Source organism: Balaenoptera musculus, chromosome 19, assembly GCF_009873245.2.
Source record: "Balaenoptera musculus isolate JJ_BM4_2016_0621 chromosome 19, mBalMus1.pri.v3, whole genome shotgun sequence".
Taxonomy (NCBI): Eukaryota; Metazoa; Chordata; class Mammalia; order Artiodactyla; family Balaenopteridae; genus Balaenoptera; species Balaenoptera musculus.
The window spans coordinates 3468419-3492879 of record NC_045803.1 but is presented as its reverse complement, the minus strand read 5'-3'; the positions used below and the strand labels follow the sequence as shown (position 1 = coordinate 3492879).

The 24461-nt window shown below is 57.7% G+C and overlaps 1 protein-coding gene and 1 non-coding gene across 6 annotated transcripts; one reads left to right on the top strand and one right to left on the bottom strand.

The window, feature by feature from the left end:
• Positions 1–429: 429 nt before the first annotated feature.
• Positions 430–22915, bottom strand: PPP1R12C (protein phosphatase 1 regulatory subunit 12C). Of its 5 annotated transcripts, none has more exons than XM_036833744.1 (22): positions 22580–22915; positions 18591–18721; positions 18397–18515; positions 12234–12393; positions 7113–7257; positions 6946–7020; positions 5558–5631; positions 5350–5477; positions 5158–5231; positions 4738–4896; positions 4594–4661; positions 3845–3982; positions 3568–3658; positions 2825–2908; positions 2686–2746; positions 2446–2531; positions 2301–2347; positions 2126–2219; positions 1805–1909; positions 1404–1454; positions 1161–1211; positions 430–1066 (listed from the first exon to the last, which is right to left on the bottom strand). In XM_036833744.1, exons 1-22 carry the CDS (start codon positions 22898–22900, stop codon positions 980–982), a joined length of 2349 nt encoding a protein of 782 aa, XP_036689639.1. In that variant the 5' UTR covers positions 22901–22915; the 3' UTR covers positions 430–979. The 5 variants fall into 5 exon arrangements, 4 of the variants coding, with proteins under 4 accessions (XP_036689639.1, XP_036689641.1, XP_036689640.1 ...); XM_036833746.1 differs by having other exon boundaries at positions 2126–2189; XM_036833745.1 differs by having other exon boundaries at positions 2446–2528.
• Positions 9461–9533, top strand: TRNAG-CCC. The gene has a single exon. It is a non-coding gene; the product is annotated as a tRNA-Gly (tRNA).
• Positions 22916–24461: the final 1546 nt, after the last annotated feature.

The window sequence follows — 24461 nt, the reverse complement described above, 5'->3', positions numbered from 1 at the left end:
CGAGTGAATGAATGAATGCCCCAACTTGGAGGATTGCTCCTACTTGGCTCCAGCCAACTGCCGCCGAGTAGGACTGAACAGCTCGCACTGTCGGAGTCCTGTTTACTCAGAAAAGTCAAAACCCTGGACTTTTATATGTGAACTACCCCAAGTTTTAAATGTTGGCAGCTGACTCAAATTTGTTGCAAAAGCAGTGATGGCAAGACCCAAGCTCCCCAACCCAATATTCACAGCCCCTACCCCTCACCCGGCTGACCCTTCCTGCTCTGTACCAAGCCAACTTGTGACCACGTGGGCCCTGGGTTGGGACCTCTGCTCCAACTAGCCGCTCTTCCTGAAGCCCCGTCCCACCCCATGACGGGCAGGCACAGCCCCAGCATGGAAGCGGGAAGCAGTGCCCCACCTCCAGCCAAGGACGCAGCCACTGAGTGGCAACTTCACGGCTTTTATTTGTGGTGCCTGTGCTTTATCTCGAAAATACCTTCTCCCCCTGCCCCGGAGAGTGGGCCGCGAGGGGGCAGCAAAAAATAGAAGACATCCCTCCCTATTGCACACGGACCCTATATACAGGCCCACCTGGCCGAGGCCGGAGGGACTATTGGCACATTCTCGGATCCCTGTTCAGGAGTGGGAGGGGTGATCAGGGTGGCATCACACGTGAGGGGGGGACCTCTGGGCGGCCACTCTGGTCCTGGCGCTCCTTGGTCCTCGGTTCCTTCCTGGTCCCGCCTCCAGCCCGTCCCCCCTCAGCGACGTCCCCCTACCTGGCTCGGCCTCCGCCTCCATCCTGGCCTCGGATGGCCCCCCTTGGCTCCTGGGGACTCTGTACTCCCCTCCCAGTCTGGAGGTCCCGAGGGGAGGTTATGGCTTCTCAGAGACTCCCCGGGAGCCCTGTCACTCGTGTTCACGCAAAGGAAGGGGTGCATGTGGCAGAAGCAGCTGTATAAATATGGGTGCGGGGTAAGGGCCTCCTCCAGAGTCACTTGGAGAGTTTGCTGATGACGCGAATCAGGGCTGCGTTCTCGTCCTTAAGTCGCTGGTTGTCAGCCCGGAGGTCGGACAGGGCCTGCGAGGTGGGACGGGTCAGCCAGGTGGCCCCGGGCAGGCTGCACCCACTGCCCACCCTGGCCCTCTGCCCTCAGCTCCCCATTAACATTCACCTTCAGCTCCTCCTCCAGCTCTGCTGCCTTCCGCTCCAGGGCCCTGCGCTCCTGGAATAAACAGGGGAAGGTGAGGACGAGGGACTGGGGGTGGGGGAGGGCCGGAGGTCAAGTACGGCTGAGAGAGGTGGGGAACGGGCAGAGGGGCGGGTTAGGAGGTCAGTGTGGCCCTCTTCATCCAGACCCGCCTGAGTTCGTAAGGCTGGGGACACAGCTGGCCCCACTCCAGCCACCCTTACTCACGAATCTCTCCAGCTCCAGAAGGGCGGGCCTCTCTGCAAATCGCTCCTGCCTCTGGTGGGGACACAAAAAGAGCAGGGGTCAGAGAAGCGTCCAAACCGCAATGGCCAGAAGGGGGAAGCCAGCAGTGAGAGGGGGAAAGGCAGACTCCTGGCTGGCCCAGACCTCCCCACCCACTGCTCAGGACCACAAGCCCAGCCGCTCTTGGGCCAGGCTCCGCCTCCGAGATCCTAGCTCTGCCCCTCATTCGCCCCTCATTGCCCACGCTCCGCCTCCCAAGGGTCCTAGTACCCCCACCACTCAGGCCCCTCCCCTCGACGCTCTGGCCCTACCTCCCAGGGATCCGGAGCCAGCACTGGCACGCCGGCCAATTCCCACCACCTCCAGGGCCGCGGCGTCCTCACCTGCGTGGCACGCTCCAGCTCCACCTTGAGCTGCGCCAGCTGCAGTGTGGTCTCGGTCAGGGCCTCGCGAAGTCGTTCGTTCTCACTGCGCAGCTCTGCATACAGCTGGGGGCCCCAGGAGGAGGGACACGGGGGTCAGGCTTGCCGGCTGAGGTGCCGCATGTTTGCGGGGAAGGGGGGTGACTGTGGCTCAGGTGGGGCGGAAAAGAGCAGGATGCCCGGATCGGTCAGGCAGAGCCACTAGGTAGGGGGCAGGCGGGCAGGTATATAAAAGCCAGCAAATGGGGGTTAATGGCACGATCGTGGGGTGGGATCGCGAACCTTCCTGAAGCCTCCATCAGGCTCTTCCGATTCTGGCTCTGGTTCTGGGTTGAGGTCCCGCTGCCTGCGGGAAGAGGGGCCGCCCTCGGGAGTGCTGGGGTGAGGGCAAGGAGGGCGTCATGGGGCGCGCCCACGGCCCCACAGACAGCCCAAGCCCTTCCTGCCCACCCTGTACCTGGATCCTGGGCTGCGGTCTGCAGGCGCCGGCTCCGCCTCCTCCCCCTGTGGGCGGAGGTGGGGTTCAGCTTGGCTCCACCCCCAGCCCACCTCCAAGGCCGGCCCACAGCCCCAGCTCGCCCCGCCTGGGCCCCACCCCTCACCTCCGCAGGTCCCCGCCGCTCCTTGCTGACTGTGCGATGCTCCTCGGGGGCCTGTGGTCCTGGCCCTCGGCCGTCGGGCGCCTCTGCTGGGGGAAGGGCAGGAGTCAGCCCAGTGATCTGTGCAGGGCTCCCCCCTGCAGGGTCAGGGTCTCTGGGCCCGACCCCCAGGAAAACAGTAAGGCTGTAGCAGGAGGGAGCCGGTGGGCCCAGGAGGACCACCTCCCAGAGACCAGACCTCACCTCTCTGGGCAGGGCCATCAGAGTTCTCGACCCCAGGGACTCGGGGTCGCCGGGAAGGGTCCTGCGGGAGAGGGGCACGGGGGTCAGAGGACGAGGGCATCTTGTACCACCCCCTGCCCGGGCACCTGAACCCTCTCACCAGGCTTTGCAGGCACGACTTCTCTGGCTCTGGGGCCTTTCCTGCAGCCTTCTCTGCTTCTTTAAGGTCTGTCAGAGTCACACCCTGGCACGGAGAAGGGGCAGTCAGGGGGTCCAGGACTCAGGGCCCAGCTCCTTCAGGACAGAGTCCAGGCCCCCAGCCCCTCCCCCCTCAGACCCAGGGGCCCATCCCCCATCCCCCCTCCCTCAGACCCAGGGGCCCATCCCCCAGCCCCTCCCCCCTCAGACCCAGGGGCCCATCCCCCAGCCCCTCCTACCTCAGACCCAGGGGCCCATCCCCCAGCCCCTCCTCCCTCAGACCCAGGGGCCCATCCCCCAGCCCCTCCCCCCTCAGACCCAGGGGCCCATCCCCCAGCCCCTCCTCCCTCAGACCCAGGGGCCCATCCCCCAGCCCCTCCTCCCTCAGACCCAGGGGTCCAGGCACCCAGCCCCTCCTCCCTCAGACCCAGGGGTCCGGCCCCCAGCCCCTCCCCCCTCAGACCCAGGGGCCCATCCCCCGGCCCCTCCTCCCTCAGACCCAGGGGTCCGGCCCCCAGCCCCTCCCCCCTCAGACCCAGGGTCCCGTCCCCCAGCCCCTCCTCCCTCAGACCCAGGGGCCCATCCCCCAGCCCCTCCCCCCTCAGACCCAGGGGCCCATCCCCCAGCCCCTCCTCCCTCAGACCCAGGGGTCCGGCTCCCAGCCCCTCCCCCCTCAGACCCAGGGGCCCGTCCCCCATCCCACACCTGTGTGGACCTCCGGGACTGGCGCATGAGGCGAGAGCGAGCTTTCCGCTGAGATTCAGACTCCTCGTCCCGCACAGGCATCTGGTAGGACCTGCGTGAAGGGCCCCGACCTCAGAGAGGGTTCCTTTGGACCCTGTCCCATCCCATGGCTGACACTCTCAGGGGGAGTCAAGTTCGGCCAGAGGACCTCAACGCCAACCCTGGGACTCCTGGGTAATGCAGTTGTCTCCCAGCTGGGGAGACAGCTGCTTCCTGCCCCCAGGCCTCTTCACCTCACCTCCGGCGGTCCCGGGAGTCCGCTGGGGGCGCCGCAGAGGCTACGGGGACATTTGGCTTCACTGGGGATTCAGGCTCCGGAATCCTGGAGGGAGGAGTGGAGTTATCCAAGGGAGGAGGAGGCCTGGAGATCTCAGACCTGTGTGAATTCATTCAATCAGCAAATATTACTCAAGCTCGCGTTACACGGCAGGCACCAGACATACATACAGCAAGGAGCAAAAGAAAAAGAAACAAATTATCTCTGCCCCCATGAGTCAAATCTGAGCAGAAAAGATGCAAGCAAAAGAAAGGATAACCACAGAAAGATCAGGACACCACATGATACATCAGGAGGATAAAGTACTCTGGAGAAAAAAGACAGAGCAAGGACGGGAGACCGGAGGTGTGCATGTCCGGATGCTGGGGCAGTGGGGCTGGTGGGCCTCCCTGAGAAGCTGACATTCAAACAAACCTGAGAGAGGGAGGAAGGAAGCCCTGTGGGGGTGAGCGGGGAGCCACAGTGAAGGGCCCGGGCAGGAGCAAGCCCGCGTCAGAAAGGAGGGTGGAGGGATGGAGAGGGGGGTGGGGGCCGCCGGAGGCTGGATCACGGTGGCCTTGGAGTTTTACTGTGAGCTTTTACTTGATGCAGCAAACGGGAAACTGAGGCCAAGAGTGGGAGGCAGGGACCTGACCCCAGAGAGCAAAGGCTGACAAGACAGGGGCCCAGACCTGCCCCACTCCCGGCGGGACCCGGGCCGTCAGACTCACGGGGCAGAGGACTCCGGCACCTTCCGGGACGGGGTGGGGGTAATTCTGGCAAGACGGGGCTCCCTGGCCTGCGGGGAGAGGAGAGGAGGGGGCTATTCTCCTTGACTAGGCAGGGTCTGGTCCCCTGCCCCGCACCCTGCTCACCTGAGTGGAGGTCCCTTCCAGCCGCGAGGAGGAAGCGGAGCGCTGCAGCCCAGCCCCGGGGGCACCCTCGGTGCCCCGCCTCTCCGCAGGACCTAGGGCCCCAGAGCTCCCCGTCTTCTGGAGGCCAAAGCGCGTGGAGAAGGGGGCCTCGTCGGGGGTCTGGAGAAGGGAAGGGTCTCAGTTACAGGGAGAGGGTCCTACTTCTCAAGAACTTCAAGTGTTACCCCCAAAAGTACCACCACAAACTACAACTGGGGGGTGGGGAGGACAGGCACAGCCAGTAAAAGGCAGTCAGTTGTCCCAGAGGATTCTGGGAACTGTAGTCTTCACCCCACCTGCCTTGACAAGAGGTTCACAGCCTTTACGGCTACGCCCCCCCAACCTCCCAGGCCAGCACCGCCTCCGGGAACCCAGACTCACCATGGGGCTCCTAGGGCTAGAGGGTGGCGGGGAGGAGACCCCGTTGAGGGTTCTGGATTCTGCAGGGGGTGGCTCTACAGTGTAGGAAGCGGGAGAGGTCACAAGAATCAGCCAGCTGCCTCTGAGCACCCGCCCTTCCTCCCTCAGACCCCTCCTCTCCAGATTCAGGACCCCAGACCCCCAGCCCCTCACCTGAGGGGCCTTCTTCTCCCTCATCCTCGTCCCGGATTGGGGGCCCCCCTGCCCCTCCAGGCCGGCGCTCCTTGGACAGGTCCTGGAGGGAGATCTTCTCACGGCTGCTCAGACGACATACAGAGCTCCTGGTGGGAAGGGGAAGGCGTTGGGGTCCAAGCCCTGGGGAGCCTCCAGCCCACCTACCCTGCAGGCGCCTCTCCCCTACCTTCGGTGTTTGCTGCTGGAGGGCCCCTGGGGCTCCTGGCCCCTGCTCTGGGAGGCTTCCTTCTGGTTCCGAAGCTGCAAGGGGGAAGGGGGCCGCTGGGGAGGGGCAGAACACGCAGACCCTCCTGGGTCCCACACACAACTGTGCCGGGGTGGAGGTGGTACAGGGGGGAATGAAGGGGATGATTTGTGCACCCGCTGAGTTCTCCTAGACGTGGCGCCCTGGGTCTCAAGTATGTCGTCCAGTACTCAGGGGCCCCCAGGCTTCCTGGCCTCTACCTCCCAGGGGCGACCTGCCCAAACTTCTCCCCGACCCCTCAGCACACCCGGACACGGGCTGCCAGGCCCGGCCTCCTCCCTTAAGGCTCGCTGTCAGGCCCAGCCCCCAAATGGCATCTCAGGGCGCAGTTCCCAGACTGCTGTGTCTTCACACCTCGGAGCCTGCACAGCAGTTCCCCCACCCCTCCTAGCAAACCCCTTGTGCTGCAGGTCTCCCTTCCCAGACACCCCCAGGCCTCGTCTGTGCCCCCACCTCTCAGAGACCCTGCCCCACCCACTAAACGCCCGCCCAGAGCCCCCAGCCTCCTCACCCTCACGCTGCTCCTCCCTGGCATTCAAGGCCCTTCAGGGTCTGCCCCTCTCCTAATTCCGGGTACCATACGACTCCCCACCCCTGGGCCTTTGCACATACTGTTCCCTCAACAGTGTGCGAGCCCTAGTCCCCAGGAAGCTGCCCAAGTCCGCCAAGCCGGAAACAGGACCGTCTCCCTCAATGTTGCCACAGCCAAGCTTTAAACACGGGGATCTGGCCCTGTCTACCTGCCACTCACCAGAAGCTCCAGGTAGAGGGTCTGGCCCCCAGAAGGCCTCAGGAGATGTTTCTTGCTACCTAAGAGTGCTTACTGTGTGCCACGCAGGGTTCTGAATGCTCTTGTTTAGTAACATACACACCACTCATAGCATAATACATACTCCACGTAACACCACGTGTAACTCATAAAGTGCGCCATACTATCCCCATTTTACAGATGAGATAACTGAGGCCCAAAGAGGTTAAGTGACTGGCCTGAGCTCACACAGCAAATCCATGGCAGAGCTGGGATTCAGACCCCAAGTCCACACCGTTCACCCCTTCATTCTGCGTTTTTCCAGCGACAAGGCCTGGCCCAGTGCTGGTTGGGGGGGGGAGTCCCAGGGGTGACAAGGCCCAGCCCAAGCCTGGATAGATGACTCCCATCTGCATCCCAAGGTCCCCCGGGGCCCCAGGCCCCGCCTTCCCCTAGTGCCCAGCTGTGCCCCTCCTCCTGGCTCCCCACTGGGCCCCGGTCACCGGCCAGGGAAGAGCAGGTCCCCAGGGACCCTCCCTCCTGGCTGCAGACAGACACTCACGTCCTCCTGCTTCCGGGCCAGCTCCTCCAGCAGGCTCAGCACCTCCTCATCCGCCAGGTCACAGGGACGCTGCCCCTGGGTGGGGAGGGGAAAAGGCAGGTGAGGAGGAGGTGGAGGGGCCCTCCCACCCCCCACCGGTCCCCAGGGCCCCCGGACCCGGCCCTCACCGCGTGCGTCAGCGAGTCCATGCCCCCACCGTGCTCCGCCAGCAGGCGGCAGGCGTCCTCCACGCCCCAGTGGGCTGCGGCGTGCAGGGGTGTCCAGCCGTCCCCGTCCCGCAGCTCCGGGTCGTAGCCGGCCTGAAGGAGCAGCCTGGGGGCCAGGGACGCTCAGGTCAAGGACCAGGGCAGGGGCTCGGGGCCGAGAGCTAAGGTCGGCCAGCTGTGCTGCACCGAAAACAGTCCTGGGCCAGGGGGTAAAGCGCCATGGCCCCAAGGCGCCCCCTCCCCGAAGTGGCCCCCTCTGCCACTGCTTTGACGCCTCCCCTGGCCTAGCAGGTGGCCTCTGGAACCCTGCTTCTTGTACCTGAAGTGCTCGACTCTTTTGAGCGTCACCCCTGGTTGTGAGACAGCTCCAGGGGAGGTGAGGGCAGGGGTTCCCCAGCACCCAAGCCTAGAGAAAGGATGAGACCCCAGAAGGGGCGGCCTGGGGGCAGCACTGTTCCAGGAACCCTCCGGCTCAGAGCAGCGGTTCCCAACCAGGACCACATTGCCGCCTGGGGACGTCTGGCCGTGTCTGGAGATGTTTCTGGATGTCACAACGTAGGGGTGGGTGCCAGAAGCGTCAGTGGGTCGGCGCCAGGGGTGCTGCTAAACATCCCACAGCGCAGAGGATGGTGCCACAGCCAGGAACGATCTGGTCCAAATGCCACCAGTGCCGAGACAGAGCCCCTGGCTTAGACGATTCCTTCCCAGGGGATAATCACCACCTTAGACCCAGCCAGGAACGATCTGGTCCAAATGCCACCAGTGCCGAGACAGAGCCCCTGGCTTAGACGATTCTTTCCCGGGGGATAATCACCACCTTAGACCCAGCCAGGAACGATCTGGTCCAAATGCCACCAGTGCCGAGACAGAGCCCCTGGCTTAGACGATTCTTTCCCGGGGGATAATCACCACCTTAGACCCAGCCAGGAACGATCTGGTCCAAATGCCACCAGTGCCGAGACAGAGCCCCTGGCTTAGACGATTCCTTCCCGGGGGATAATCACCACCTTAGACCCAGCCAGGAACGATCTGGTCCAAATGCCACCAGTGCCGAGACAGAGCCCCTGGCTTAGATGATTCTTTCCCGGGAGATAATCACCACCTTAGACCCAGCCAGGAACGATCTGGTCCAAAGCCACCAGTGCCGAGACAGAGCCCCTGGCTTAGACGATTCTTTCCCGGGGGATAATCACCACCTTAGACCCAGCCAGGAACGATCTGGTCCAAATGCCACCAGTGCCGAGACAGAACCCCTGGCTTAGACGATTCTTTCCCGGGAGATAATCACCACCTTAGACCCCACGATCTGGTCCAGGGCAATTCTGCAAACTCAGCTTAGGGTAGACACGCCTGCTTTTAGAGAACTGCATTTAGGTTCTGTGTCAGTGAGAAAGAGCTAAAGCAAGGTGGGAAAGGCAGAGAGATGAGGTACCTTGTAAAGAACCGTTTTAAACAAAAGCTCCTCTGTGGGGCCCCCCAGCTCACTCTGCTCCAGCCATGCGGGCACCCCGCTCCTCCCCCAAGCACGCGCCCACGTTGGCTCCGCTGTTCTCTCTGCCCAGCGAGTGTTCTCGAGGCATCAGTGCCACCCTCTCGGCAGTCACAACCCCCTCACCGAATCTCGAAGGGGACCTCCCCACCGCACTTGCTCTCCCCAACTGCCCTGTTTATATCCCTCTAGACCAGTGGTTCTCAGCTGGGGACAACGCTGACCCCCAAGGGACACTGGGCAACGCCCAGAGATGTGCCTCGTTGTCGTGACGGCGGTGGGGTGTGACTCCCGGCATCTAGCGGGTGGAGGTCAGGGGCACTGCTCAGTGGCCCACCCCCATGAGCAGGACAGGCCCCCAGGGTTACCCAGCCCCATGTCACCAGGGTGGAGGCTGAGGACCCCTCTCTGAGCACTCAGGGCCACGTGATGTGACCGGCTTCCTCAGTCACTTGTCTGTCTGTCTCCTCGACAAGGCTGCGAACGGCACATGGGCCCAGGTCTGTCTCGTTTGCTGCTACATCCCCAGTACCTAAACGATCGCCTGGCATACAGCAGGTGCCCAGTAAGTGTTGAGTGAATAGCATCAAAGAAATGTACACCTTTACTCTGCCACTCATCTTTAACGAGGAGAATGTCAGCTACATTCTTCCAAAAATGCAGTCCATAGATCTGGTTGTAAGCCCATACTAAGGGGCGGAAATGAAATTATAGTCAGTGAGTATCTCTAAGGCCAAAGCGTTTCAGTTCTGTGGCAGAGAATGAGGCTGTCCATGAATATCCACTCTCCTTCCACCTTTAATAATAGCACCCAGGGACTTCCCTGGTGGTCCAGTGGTTAAGACTCTGTGCTCCCAATGCAGGGGACCCAGGTTCAATCCCTGGTCAGGGAACTAGATCCCGTGTGCTGCAACTAAGACCCAGTGCAGCTAGCTAGCTAGCTAGCTAGCTAGCTAAATTAAATAAATAAATAAATAAATAAATAAATAAATAAGTAAAAAAGTAAGTAAGTAAATAAGTAAGTAAATAAGTAAGTAAATAAGTAAATAAGTAAGTAAATAAGTAAGTAAATAAGTAAGTAAATAAGTAAGTAAATAAGTAAGTAAATAAGTAAGTAAATAAGTAAATAAGTAAGTAAGTAAATAAGTAAGTAAATAAGTAAATAAGTAAGTAAGTAAATAAGTAAGTAAATAAGTAAGTAAATAAGTAAATAAGTAAATAAGTAAGTAAGTAAATAAGTAAATAAGTAAGTAAATAAGTAAGTAAGTAAGTAAATAAGTAAGTAAGTAAATAAGTAAATAAATAAGTAAATAAGTAAATAAGTAAGTAAATAAGTAAGTAAATAAGTAAGTAAATAAGTAAGTAAATAAGTAAATAAGTAAGTAAATAAGTAAATAAATAAATAAGTAAATAAGTAAGTAAGTAAATAAGTAAGTAAATAAGTAAGTAAGTAAATAAGTAAATAAGTAAGTAAATAAGTAAATAAGTAAGTAAATAAGTAAATAAGTAAATACATAAATAAGTAAGTAAGCAAATAAGTAAGTAAATAAGTAAGTAAATAAGTAAATAAGTAAGTAAATAAGTAAATATGTAAATAAGTAAGTAAATAGTAAGTAAATAAGTAAATAAGTAAGTAAGTAAATAAATAAATAAATAAATAGCCACTGCAGAGCCCTGAATGAAGATGAGGCCCCCTGCCCTGGGAAGACCCTTCTAAAAAAAAAAACATGGCACCCAGCTTTCAGTGGGTCGCCTGCTGAAGTAGAATCTCCCAGTCTCCCTCACAGCTAGGAGTGGCCAGCTGAGAAGGGTCTGGCAAATGGGATGTCAGTATTCAGTATGTACACCACTTCTGGACTGTTCTTTTAAAAGAAATGGACATTTGCTCTTTTTGCCCCCTGCTTTTTCCTGCTGGCTGGGACACAGATGCAATGGCAGGAGCTGAAGCAGCCACCTGAGACTCAGGGGTGGAAGCCATGGGTAGAAGGGGGCACAGCTTCCAGGCCTGGGCACATCACTGGGCCTGACCATTCACAGTGTCCCACCCTCCTTGCCACAGGGATCAGCCCTGGGATGAGCAGGTGTGCAAGGTAGCCCAATGAGTATCAGACCCAGGACTTTCGCTGGAACTACGGAGGACGAGGCACTCTACCTCTGAATTAGGGGAAGCAGCCAGGACATGAGCCTGGAGTTGCTGGGCGTCATCTTAAGTTCCTCAATGAAAAGCTTCCTTTTTTTTTCCCCCAGCTGCACCGTGCAGCTTTCGGAATCTCAGTTTCCCGACCAGGTAGGTACTGAACCTGGGCCACGGCAATGAAAGCCCAGCATCCTAACTACTAGGCCACCAGGGAATTCCCCTGGAAGACCTTTCTAAAAATTCATTAACACAGAGGTGAGCAGAGATGGAGAGATTCATCTGGACTCCATTTATATACTAAACATAAAGTATAACATCACATGAGAGAGAGGGAAAAAATAAAGAGAGAACAGGGGAGCCTGACGATAAGAAGTAGAGCCAACTACTGACAGGAAGGGGTGAGGCACTCAGAAATGGACAAGACCAAGGTGAGGATGAGAAGAGAGTACACAGTGCAACAATTTAAAATATAGATGCACCAAATAACCTGGCCTTGAAACATGCAGCACAAAAACTGACACAACTACAAGGAGAAACAGCAAAAATCCACAATCATAGTGAGACATTTTACTGCACTTCTCACAGCAACTGACAGAATAAGCATATGGGGAAAAAAAAATCACTACGGATATAGAAGATTTAAATAGCATGGGTACAAAATGGACCTATTAACCTATATAGGACGCTGTACTTAACAACACAATTCTTTTCCAGCTTACAGACTGGGTTATGAAGCACTCCAGCTTACACAGACTGGGGTATGAAGCAAACCTCAATGAATTCCAGAAATCTGGAATCACAGAGAAACTGTTCTCTGACCACAGTGCAAGTAAGCCAGGAAGTGAGTACAGGGAGATCTCGGAGATATTGAGGGTTTGGTTCCAGACCACCGAAATAAAGCAAATATTGAAATAAAGCGAGTCATATTAATTTTTTGGTTTGCCAGTGCATATAAAAGTTAAGTCTGTTAAGTGTACAACAGCATTATGTCTTAAAAAAAAAAAAGTACATACGTTAAAAAACACTTTATTGCTAAAAAACGTTCACCTTCACCTGACAACGCAGGGTTGCCACAAATCTTCAATTTGCAAAAAAAAAAAAAAAAAAAAACACTATTGGCGAAGCACAATAAAATGAGGCGTGCATGTAATTCAACTACGACTAGAAAATCCCATGTATCTGGAAATTAACGACGTACTTCTAAATGATCCCTGGGTCAAGGAAGACTACAAGTTGGAAAACGGTTTAAACTGAAGGACAGGGAGAGCATGCACATCAAGACTTAGGGATGCAGCTAAGGCTGTATTTAGAGGGAAATGCATGGCCTTAGGTACATAAATTAGAAAAGGGAGGGAATGGACAAAATCCACAGGAAGGTGTAAGACAGTGAGAAGGAACAGCCTGGCCCAGAGCAAGGGGCAGGGGAAGAGGGAGGGTCTACACCGGCCCAGCTCACCTCATCACTTCGATGTAGCCCTTGGCGGCGGCCACGTGCAGGGCAGAGGCCCCCGTGCGGGGGTGCCGGGCCTCTGGCATGGCGCCCCCGTTCAGCCAGCACCTTGTGTCGTGAAGCAGCAACTCCTCCTCGGCCCGTTTGGCTGCTTCCACATCCACACCTGGGAGGACGAGAAGGGGGGATAGGTGGGACACCACCCTGAGACCCAGGAAGCACAGAGTGGCACCTGGCCTGGTGTCTCTGCTCTGAGCGCTCCTCAGGGGCTCAGAGGACCTCAACTAGCTCTGTCACTTCCCAACCATGCTCCGTGAAGCCCTGGGTTCCACTAAGGGTCTCTGAGTCACTGCTCGGGGCTGGGAGGATGGAGGGCGCAGGAATCGTACATCTTACACTTCCTATCACTACAGATACCGTCCTTAGCCCAGCATCTTTGTGTGTTTTGTCACCGTTATCACTCTTGAGTAGGAGAAACCAGGCAAAAAGCCACTAAACAGTGCCCGTACCATTGGGGCAACGGCACCTTCCCACCAGGGGCTGTTCCCTGCTGTCACCTGCACAATCTGTGCGAGGCAAGCATGCTTCCTCACTCGCCAATTTCACTGTAGTCAATTGGTCTCATGGAAAACTGTACTGCATTTATGGATGCAAAAGGCAAGTTATGACTTTAAACATAAGTTGACTGTGGATCAAAACAGGCAGCCTTGTTGAGGCTGGAATATTACCTTTTGACTGTCACTGAGAATCTGTACTTTCACGTTATGAACTATTGAGACGGGAGTCAAAAACAGTCTCTTCTAGGGAATGTGTACTCTTTCTCCTGGGAAGTGTATTACTGGCTGTTATTTTTTCGATTGTGAAATTTCTCACTCGCCCAAGTGCTGCACAGAGTTGAGCCGTCCTGCTCAACAGCCGTCAGCAACGTGCAGCTACGGAGCCCCTGAACCGTGGCTACTTCCCACCGAGACGCCTTGTAAAATACACTGGATTTCGAAGCATAGAAAAAAAAGAGTGTGCGGCAGCTCACGCGTAGCTTTTCATATTGATTGCATATTGAAATGGTAATGTCTTGGACGTACTGGATTAAGTAAAATATATTACTACAATTAACTTCACCTGTTTTTGTTTTTCCACGCGCCTACTTGGAAATTCTCAATTACGCTTGCGGCTGACTCTGGCTTTCCACTGGACAGCACTGGCGAAGGTGCCGCGTACGGCCGCTTGGCTGACAGCAGTACAAGGCGACAGAGGCAATGACAGCGTGCCCCTCCCCGCGGCCCCAGAGGTTAACCACCGTCACGAATCTGCTTTCATGACCGTGAACCTGGTTACACCCTCACCGCAAGGTTGTAAATGCTGCCCCGGGGCTACCCGGAGGATCCCAGAAACGCAATCCCCGCCGGGACCGAATCTGTCCGGGTCCAGCTGCGCACTGGCGCCACCCGGTGGCACCTGGGCACTCGGACTAAACTCCAGTGGATTACCTTAGGGTCCCCTGGCTGGCGGAGACTCCCAGAGGCAGCTATTCCAGGAATGTCTGGCTGGCTAGGGCCCATCCCGCAGGCCCAGGCTGGGGTGGAGGCCCGGAGAGTGCCGGGGACTCAGGGACACCCCACCCCACCCCACCCCCGCCCTCTCTCCTCCCCGACCTCCTTAAAGGGAATCACCTACATTCGGTCCTATTATAGATGCAGGCGCCTTGCTGCGGGCAGGGAAGGGCAGAGTTTGCCAACCTTTTATTCAGCAATCAGTTAGTATCCTGCGTGTTCAAACGCATCCTTCGGCAATTTTGCTCTTTGCCGAGATTTGCCCATGTTTATTAGCAGAGCTCTTGATGGGGGTCGGCAAACTACGGCCTGCACGCGCAGGCCACCTGTTTGGTTAACATAAAATTTACCGATTTCACTCTTTTAAAGCGTACTACTCGGTGGCTTTCAGGACATTCACAACGCGCAACCATTGACCCTATCTGTACCTCAACTTTCTCATCACCCCAGATGGAAACCTCGTACCCCATTAAGCAGTCCCTCCCCAGCCCCTGGCAACCAGCAATCCACTTCCTGTCACTGCGGACTTGCCCCTTCTGGACAGCCACCTGTGTTTGTAAGTAAAGTTTTATTGGAACACGGCCACACCCACTCATTTACATATCCTCCCTGGCTGTTTTCCCCGCCACAGCAGCGGGGTAGAGTGGTTGCAACCTGACAGCATGTCTCGCAAAGCCTAAAATATTTACTGCCTACGGACTTCTCCAGTGGTCCAGTGGTTAAGACGCTGAGCTTCCATTGCAGGGGGCATGGGTTCGATCCCTGGTCGGGGAAGTTCCGCATGCCGTGCAGTGTGGCTGAAAAAAAAAAAAAAATTCACTGCCTAAAACGTTTGCCGACCACTGCTTGGATCACTCATTTATAGATGACGGACTGATCCGTTCGCCCTTTGGTGCCGGCCACATCCTCTCAACACTGAAGCCTCGAGTTTGGATGGTTCCATCGGGTGGCCTAGGAGCGGAACTGCTGGAACACGGGGAATGTGGATCTCCAGCTGTAATCCATGCCGTCCAGCTGGTCCCCACGGTGGCTGGAATCACCCGCACTCCTGCGGGCCAGGGATAAGAGCGCCCTGCCTCGCCATCACTGAACTGACTGTCAAGGCTGCCCGTCTCTGAGAGTAACTGCCCCGCGTCCACTGTCCTGATGTTGGGATGCCAAGGGATGGCTTCAAACGCTTCAGAAACACTTCACGTGTCCTCCCTGCCCAGTTCCAAGCCCCTGTGGGTCCGAGCATGGCCCTTCTGAGCAAGCGGCCCGAGAGTCCTGTGCTTGGGCTGTGTCCCTGCGGCCCGGGCTGTGGGAACAGCATCTGCGGTGGAGACGTTGCTTGGACCTGCAGGCATCCGGCCTCCCGCCTCCGTGAAGACTTCTGCCTCCTCCTGACCCCTGCTTTCAGCCGACGTGGTTCCGACGTGGCTGAGCCCGCAGCCCAGCTCCATGGGTGGCCGCTTCACCAGGCCTGACCGTCCTCCTTGCCACCGTGACTGGCTCAGGGGCCAGCCTGTGACCAAGGTGGCCCTAAGAGCGTCAGGCGGAGGACTGTGGATGGGACGACTGAGGAGTCCAGTTCCAGCTCCGCTGGGGTATCGGCCTGCCCTGCTATAGGAGCCATGCTAAGAATCAGTACCTCCGGGAGAGAACCTGCCTAAGGATGAAGTCAGCACAGAGTTCAGCAGTGATGGAGGGATGCTTTTGACTTTGTGCACCTCGATCAAACCATACCTTAAGTCCATATAACTCCTAGACCTCGGTTACCTACGCCCATAAATTGTCTTCTTTTTTAAACTGTGGTTAAAATACAGAGACTCTGCCGACCGCACTCCGCTGAGGCTTCCGTGTGAAGGAAAGCATCGCGGAGCCGTGGGGCAGGAGCCGCCCGGTTCCCGAGGCAGTGGCTGCAGTGGTGTCGGCAGGTGCCTCCCACCCCCGGCAGTGCAGCAGAGGGTCCTCCCAGTGGGACCACAGGCCTTTGTGCCTGGTCGGCCCTAAGCCAACATCCCCCAACCTTCGCCCCGCAGAAGGGGAACATGGGCTGCTGTGAGAAGGTGGTGTGAGCTCTGGGCACTTCCTGCAGAAACACACAGGATGTCCGAGAGATCACCCGCCCCCTGGTGGCCTCCAAGCATTGCCCTGAAGACTATTTTTTTTTTAATTTTTTAATTTAATTTTATTTATTTTTTATACAGCAGGTTCTTATTAGTTATCTATTTTATACATATTAGTGTATTATGTGTCTATCCCAATCTCAGACCACTTTTTTTTAAATTAATTAATTAATTTTTATTTATTTATTTTGGCTGCCTTGGGTCTTCATTAATGTGCGCGGGCTTTCTCTAATTGCGGCGAGCGGGGGCCACTCTTCATTGCAGTGCGCAGGCTTCTCATTGCGGTGGCTTCTCTTGCTGCGGAGCATGGGCTCTAGGCGCGTGGGCTTCAGTAGTTGCAGCATGTGGGCTCAGTAGTTGTGGCTCACGGGCTCTAGAGCACAGGCTCAGTAGCTGTGGCGCATGAGCTTAATTGCTCCGTGGCATGTGGCATCTTCCCGGACCAGGGCTCGAACCCGTGTTCCCTGCACTGGCAGGCGGATTCTCAACCACTGCGCCACCAGGGAAGCCCCAATCTCAGACTACTTTTTAACTACAAAGGGAGGAAGATGCTGCCACGGTAGAGTCACCTGGGCAACCCCCCTGAACGAGGTTCAAGGCTAACATCACCAGTAACGGGGCAGAGAGACAGAGCTTGTCTCCCGGAGGGACTCGCTGAGAAGTTCCTGCCAAAACTGCAGAACTGAAGAAACAGCCAGGTCCAAGCTGAGGGACCTGTGTGTGAAACAAGGGAGGGTGGGAAGGGCGAAAGCTGATCCAGGTGGAGGGAGCTGGACGTGACATGAGAACCGGGTGCAGGGAGGGACCCAGGGAGGTCCGCTCCCAGAGGAGAGGGAGGGCGCACGGGCAATCGTGCCAAGAAGTTAAAAACCCCTGAGTCCATACTTTACGATTCCACTGATACAAAACATCCAGAATAGGCAAATCTAGAGACACAAAGCCAATGAGGGGGATGCAGGGCTGGGGATGACAGGTCAGGGGTGTGGGGTTTCTCTTGGGGTGATCAAAATCATCTAAAATCGATGTGGGGGCTTCCCTGGTGGCGCAGTGGTTGAGAATCCACCTGCCAATGCAGGGGACATGGGTTCGGGCCCTGGTCCGGGAAGATCCCACAGGCCGCGGAACAACTAAGCCCATGCGCCACAGCTACTGAGCCTGCGCTCTAGAGCCCGCGTGCCACAACCACCGAGCCCGCGTGCTACAACTGCTGAAGCCCGCGCAGCCAAAAATAAATAAATAAAATAAAATTTTAAAAAATAATAAAAATTTAAAAAATAAAATCAATGTGGTGATGGATGCACATTTAGTGTGAACACACTAAAAACAAACAAACAAACACCAGATCGTACACTTCCAAAGGGTGAACTGTACACACTGAATTTTATCTCCATGAAGCTGCTGAAAACCCCTGGTAAATCTCAGTGAAGGTCATGTGGGCACTCATCGGACTGCTATCGAAACCTGCCTCTGAGTTTGAAGTTTTTTGAGATAAAAAGGTGGAGAAGGGGAGGGAGAAAACCCCGGTTCTGTCTTTCCTTTGCTTCCCACTCCCCTCCACCTGAACCAAAGCAGGGCTCCTGGACCTCAGCCGCCCACCTCGGCTCGCCCGCCAGCACCTCCATACCCTGCGTGGCTCTCACGGCCACCGACACACAGCTGCCCAAGGGCGGGCCCTTGTCCCTCCCACCCAGAGCCAAGCCGGCAGTCTGGGCGTCACCTCGGACGCCCCGGCATCTACTTTTCACCAGCCTGCCTGCACCTCCTGCGCAGCCCTCCAGACCTGCCAGGCCCACTGGCCCTGCGCTCACACCTTCCCACCCACTGAGCCCCGACCACCCGCGAGGCACTGCTGCCGCCACCCTCGCTCTGGGGACGAGACGGTCACCTCCACAGCTGCGCTGTGACCCAGGGCTCCGGCGGGAGACCGGGTGAAGCGGTGAAGCTGCTGGCCATCGCCCACCCGACCTGCCCCGTGTCCTCCGCCCCCAGCTCAGCCAGGCGACAGCCTTCCCCACGCACACTGCACACCAACTGGCCCCAGACGGCTATTTTTAGCGGGGCGGGGGGAAGGTGGGAACCTGCTAGAAGTAACACACACTCCCCCTAGAAAAATGAGCATGGCCAGACACAGAGTTTTGAGGGGTCCTGGGCCCCATATTAAGGACACTGGGGCTCAGTGATCCCGAGCAAGGGAGAGACCAGTCCCCCAGAAGCCTGTGCATTCCCCTGCCCGCACCCCAGCAAAATTCCTGAGATCACCTGCAACCGCGTAACGAACCCCTGGACAAGCCTCTACCTCAATTTCCTCAGTCACTCGAGGATAACGTGACACTGCAGGCCAACAGTGGTTTGAGCTCTTATTCTGCGCCGAGCACTTCCTCCAACTACCCTAGGTAACCCCGGGGGTAGGTACTCACACCCCGCTTCCCATGTAGGGACGCGGAGGCCCAGAGAGTCAGGGCCCCCGGAACGGAGGGCCCGCCCCGCAGCACAGCAGCCCCCGAGGCCCACCTCGACGGGCAATCTCCACCTTCAGCAGCCCCTCCACGGCGTCGCACTCGGCCAGGTCCAGGGGCAGGTCCCCATCGCTGTTCACCGCCGCGATGTTGGCCCCGTGGCCCAGCAGGTACCTGGGGGCAGGGCGAGGTCAGAGCCGAGGGGTCCGGGCCGTTCTCATCAGGCCCCGCCCACCCTCCCCGCCTCACCTGGCGATGTCCAGGTAACCGCAGGAGGCGGCCACGTGCAGGGGTGTCCAGCCCTCGTTGTCTGCCTGGTTCACCGTGGCACCCTGCTCCACCAGGAAGCGCACCACCTCCAGGTTCTCGTCGATGCAGGCCTGGGGGGCGGGACACGGTGTCACCCTCACCTGGTCCGGACCCCGCATGCCCTGCAGGCAGGACCCCCGGCAGGGACTGCTAGGCAGATACAGGGCCAAGCGGCCCTGACAGTCAAGGAGAAGACCCAGATGGCCCTGGAAAGCACCAACCCTGTCCCCGGAGGCCCCTCCAGCCACCCAGCTGTTTAAAAGCCCCCGGCTTCTCAGTGCTTAGGTCAGCCAGGCATCTGGGGCTTACTGGAGACCATGAGAGGAGGAACTGGACAGAGAAGAGAGGGGGGCTTCACATCCAGGTGTAGGAATCCTGAACAGTGCTTGTTAGATGAGACGTACCCCACAGTCACCACCGAAGGATGGGGCTTCCAGTGATGAACCAAAGGGAAGAGGCCCAGCCCCTCCTCCCTCAGACCCAGGGGTCCAGGCCCCCAGCCCCTCCCTCAGATCCAACAGATACTCTACAAGAACTGACCATGGCCCTGCCTTGTACCTGGAGGGGAGACTGCTGGACCCCTGGGGCCCAAGGCTGTGCAGGGCTGGTAAAGTCACCAGGTCCCTGGAAACCTGGGACAGAGTGAGGGTCCCGGGCAGGCCTCCTCCACTGAGAGACATGACTGAGTTAGCGTGTGCCCTGGACCTGGGGCCCGAGGAGAGGCAGCTCCCCTGCACCGAGGGCCTCCTAGGCACAGGGCGCTGCACCAAGGGGCTTCCACGGGCATCTTCCCCAATCCTACGGCTGTCAGGGTCCTGTTTGATGCAGGAAGAATCAAAGCTCCAGGAGACAAGCGCTCTTGCCCAAGCTGGCACACCAAGCGGGGGCCAGAGAAGGGATTTAGCCCCGGGCACGTGTGAACACTGGGTGGGCACTGGGACCTGAGCAAGGGCTGAGGGATAGGAGTGGACCTGGACTCCTGGGTCCTCAGGGTAGATTAACCTCCAGCTCCCTCACCTCTCCAAAACCGTCCATCTGGAGGAGGGGGAGGAAGCTACAAGGGCCAAGAGCATGAAGTCATGGAAACTCAGGCTGTGAAAGGGGGGCCACACGTGCCCTGGGAACGGGATGAACTCTGGGCTCCGTTTATTTCCACTCGGTTGTCATGGTGATGGGGGAGGGGGGCAAGGAGGGAGATGGGCCTTTCCCTTTCAAGGACCTGGCCGGGCACAGGCATCCATGTGAAAGATGCCTGAGGCCTGGGCACCAGGGATCCAAGAATCTAGGCCCCCAGGCCCTCCTCCCTCAGACTCAGGGGTCCAGACTCCCCCACCCCTCCCTGTTCAGACCTAAGAATCCTGGCTCACAGTCTTTCCTATTCCAGACCCCAGGCCCCTGGCCACTAATGACAAGGTAATTTCAGGGAGGGGACAGAATACACCAGCCTCGTCTAGCAGTTGACAAACCAGCCTGAGGTTGGGGCCGAGGCTCGAGAACTCCTAGGGACACGACGAGAGCAGGGAGCTGATGCCTGGGGACCTGCTCCATGCAGAACAGAAACCACAGCCGCAGGACTCACCCAGATAATGTGAGCAACTGTGCCGGTTTGCCTGTCTGGGGGTTTCCTGGGACCTGGGACTTTCAGTGCTAAAACCAGGCCAGTCTTGGGCAAACCGGCACGAGCTGGTCACCAAACACCCACACCTGACCCAAACCCCAGCACCCCGCTTACTGGCTGTGTGGCCTTAGGCGGGGACTTCCCCTCTCTGAACCTCAGATGCCCTCATCCTTCACGCCTCCTGCAAAGGCCTGGCAAGGGAGCTTACCGAGTGCTCGCCCGTGGCGGGAGTGGGAGAGGGACCCCACCTAGCAGGCCAGGCCGGGGTGGTCTTCTGCAGGGTCTGGGCCAAGGGAGAGGGTGGGGAATGGGGCTTGGCCTGCAACGCAGGGCCAAGAACCCCTTTGGGAAGGTCGAGGGGAGCCAGGGGCAGGGACGGTGGCGGAGGAAGGGGGACGGTGAAACCTGAGGCCCCTTTCCTGGGCGTGCCAAGCTCTGAGACCCTCCTCTAGATGGAGGAAAATGTCCCAGAGAGCACTAGGGCCTCTGCAGGGCACAGGCCTGGGGGTAGGGAAAGGGAAACGGGGGAGGGGTAGCACTTGGACCAGGGGCTGCAACTCCCCAACTGGATGCCCACGGCCGCTTCCTGAAGGGTGTTTTTCCTCCTTTGCCAGAGCCCTGCCAGGGAGGGGCTGACTACTGGCCCCATTAACAGATAAGAAACCTGAGGCACAGGGAGAAAAGACACTAATTCGAGATCACAAAGTTGAGGAGCAGAGATCAGAACTCAGGACTATTCTGCTTTCCTGAGCTGCTCCTCTTCCCGGGGACCTGAGAAGCGGGCCTCTTCCTGCCTCCACCCCACTCCCCTGCCCCCTGCCAAGGTTTCCTTCCCAGGGTCCTCTCTGGGCCTCAAAGTAACCAAACCCTAGCGGTTCCCGCACAGAAGAGGGCTGGGGACTGGACCAATTCGAGGAGAGTAGGAGGCAGACAGCCTCAGGGACAGAGGGAGGGGACAGAGCTCTTCTGTGGCTTGTGCCTGGTGATCCCACTGGAGATGGGGGGGGAGTGATAATAACACGCAGAACTAGAGAGAACTCTGGTTGTGGGACATTTGGGGGGCCCTAGTTCAGAGGAACCCTGGAGACAGCAATTGGAGTGTTTTGGAACGGCATGGGGGCCCCAGGGTGGACACAGAGGAGCAAGAGGGTGCTAGACCCCTTGGGAAGGTGATATGACGGGGGGCTGGGAGAGATGGCACATGCTGCGGGAGAAAGAATCTGCCCACATCCACAGGAGGGGATCCAGGCAGAGAAAGCAAGGTGACCAAAGGACAGAGAGGTGTCCCGAAGCCAAGAAGAGGTGGGTGCTTTGAGCGTGCCCAGAAAAAAAGGGTGATGATGCAGGTCTGGCCAAGGCAAGAGGAGAGGCAGAGAGGAGGTGCCTGGAAAAGAAGAAACATCCCTGAGAGAAGGCCTACAGTGGGAGACAAGAGGTGGCACAGCCCGCAGAAGGAGAATGAAGAGGCCATGAGGGTGAGGGGAGGCGGGGAGACAGCATGAGGTGACCCAGACCCAGGGAGCATCCCCTTCAAGAATACAGAGCTGGAATTCCCTGGCGGTCCAGTGGTTAGGACTCCGCGCTTCCACTGCACGGGGCACGGGTTCGATTCCTGGTCAGGGAACTAAGATCCCACGTGCTGCGTGCCACGGCCAAAAAAAGAATACCGAGCCTTGAAGGCAGGGGCTCAGGAAAGAGCATCCTTAGACAGCAACAGATGGCACAGACCAAGGATGAAAGAAGTGGCATGGAAGGCCCTGGGCCCAGCCAAACAGGTGGCCCAAACCAGAGACCAAGGGGGGAAGCAGCACAGGCCCAGGAAAGAGAAGGAGGCTGCTCCAGGAAAGTGATACCTGCCTGGAAGGGGGAAGCTGTGGGCACCGGTAGAGCTGTAAGTGTCACAGACTCAGGAAAGAGGTCCAGCATTAGATGACAAGGTAGAGGTGGGACCGGTGGAGGTGGCACAGGCAAGACTAGTAAAGAGAGCTCAAGGTCGGGAAAGAGCAGCGCGAAGTGACAAGACTAGGACGGACTGGACTGAGGCCGTCAGCAATGGCTCGGGTCCAGGGAGAGGGCGGCGCAGGGTGGCAAAGACCAGGGTCAGTTCAAGTCTCTCAGGATCGGAAGAAGGGAGCTCAAGGTGGGTGGGCGGAAAAGAGGGCCAGCACGGGATGGCAGGGACCGGAGCAGCAGCGACGGCGCAGACCAGGACTGGCAACGGTGACTCCGGACAGGGGAGGGAGGGTGCTCGAGGTGACGCAGACCCAGGGCGATTCAGGTCCCCGGGACGGGCCCGGGCGGGGGCGCTGACCTGGTGCAGGGCGCTGATGCCGTCGGCGTTGGTGGAGTCCAGCACTGCGCGGGCGGGCGGCGGGGCAGCAGGGTCGAGCTCGGCGCCCGGGCCGGGGTCGGCCTCGCGCAGCATCAGGCGCGCCTCGTCCAGATCGCCGCCCGCGCAGGCCGCCAGGAACTCGGCGGCGCGCTCGAAGCGCACGGTGCGGGCGCGCCGCTCCCCGGGGCCCGGCTCGGCGCCCGCCCGCGCCCCCCACTGCCGCAGCTGCTCCCGCCGCCGCTCGCGGGCCGCTGCCGCCGCCGCCCCGGGGCCCGCCCCCGGGCCATCCTCGCCCGACATCGCGCCGCCCGCCCGCCCGTGAGCGAACGAGCGAGCGAGCGAGCGCCGAGCTCCGAGCCCTGAGCTGCCGCCGCCCGCCCACGGGCCGCCGTGATCTGCCGCCCGCCCCGCACCGTCCCGCGCCGCCCCGCGCCGCCCAAGGATCCACGGGCCCCCGCCCGGCGCGTGACGTCACCACGCCGTCCGGGGCGCGCTGGGAAATGGAGTCCGCAGCCTGGAGAGGCGAATGGCAACCGCCTCAGGGAAGGCCGCGGGGAGCGCTGGGAAATGGAGTCCATACACGGAAATTGCTCTTGGCAACATTCCGGCCACGATCGGCCCCGAGGCACACTGGGAAGTTCGCAGCTCCGAGGTGTCGAAAGGAAACATGATTGAGAGGATTCTCCTGGGAGTGCTGGGAAATGGAGTCTAAAGGCTACAGGTGTGCCCCCCAGGGCATGCTGCGAAATGTAGTTCACAGCATCAAAAGGACGAAGAACTGGCCCCTGGGGACCTAGTAGGAAATAGACTTGACAGCCCGGGAGTCCTAAAAGGTATAGAACTAATTTTTCCACACACCTTACGGGCTTTCCTCATACCATGTAATTTATTTATTTTGGGTTAGTCTGCTCGCTTCATCTAGAAATAAGCCCCAGGAGGACAAGAAATTTTGTCTTCCGTGTGCACTACTTGCTCCGCGATCGGAAATAGTATTTTGGATGAATGAATGAATGAATGAATGGATTCCCTAGGTCGTGGGAAACATCAGGACACTACGGGAGATTGAGTCCGCAACCCTTAGACCAAGACAATCCCTGGGTGACCTCCCAGGGCATGCTGGGAAGTAAAGATTGCGGTACAAAGGTCACGGCAATCGGCCGCTGGGCACGCTGGGAAACGTAGTCCTTGGGGCCAAGCCCCTAAAGGCACAGTTGGTCCTAGGCAGAGCCCCAAAGCACCCCAAGTCCCTGATGGAACCCCTGGATCACATCAGGAAATGAACCGAAGAGACGGGGTCCACAATCGGGCTCTACATCATCGCAAGCCATGCTGGGATTTGTAGTCCAGGGCGAGGAGATCGAACAGATGTGGAGGGTGAATTGCCTCATACATAGCACCATAAAGCATGATATAATCCTTATGTTAAGCACTCTGCACTTAAATTCTCATTGGGAAAGAGGCAGGCACTTTTAGACCGGAACAAATACCCATAAAAAGCGCAAACGTTTCAGCATAACGGCGCTGAAATCCAAACAGAAGCAAGATTCTTTTTTCCCAAGGGATGTCGGAGCAGCCCTATCCACTCTGAAGTCCCTGGGCTTGTGCAAAATAATAATAATAATAATAATAAACTACAAATCCCGTGAGGCCTGGAGACCATCGGGATGGATACAAAGGGGCTATCAGTCCCGGTGGCTCTTGGGATGTGTAGTCCCTAAACTCCACACTTCCCACTCAAGGTACACACCCACCTCCTTCTCCAGGGAGCTTAAATTATTCGTATGTTGTTACGGTGTCTGTATTTATGTGTGTTTCTGTGCCTGTGCATAACTGTGATAACTGTGTGTATTTGTGATCATGT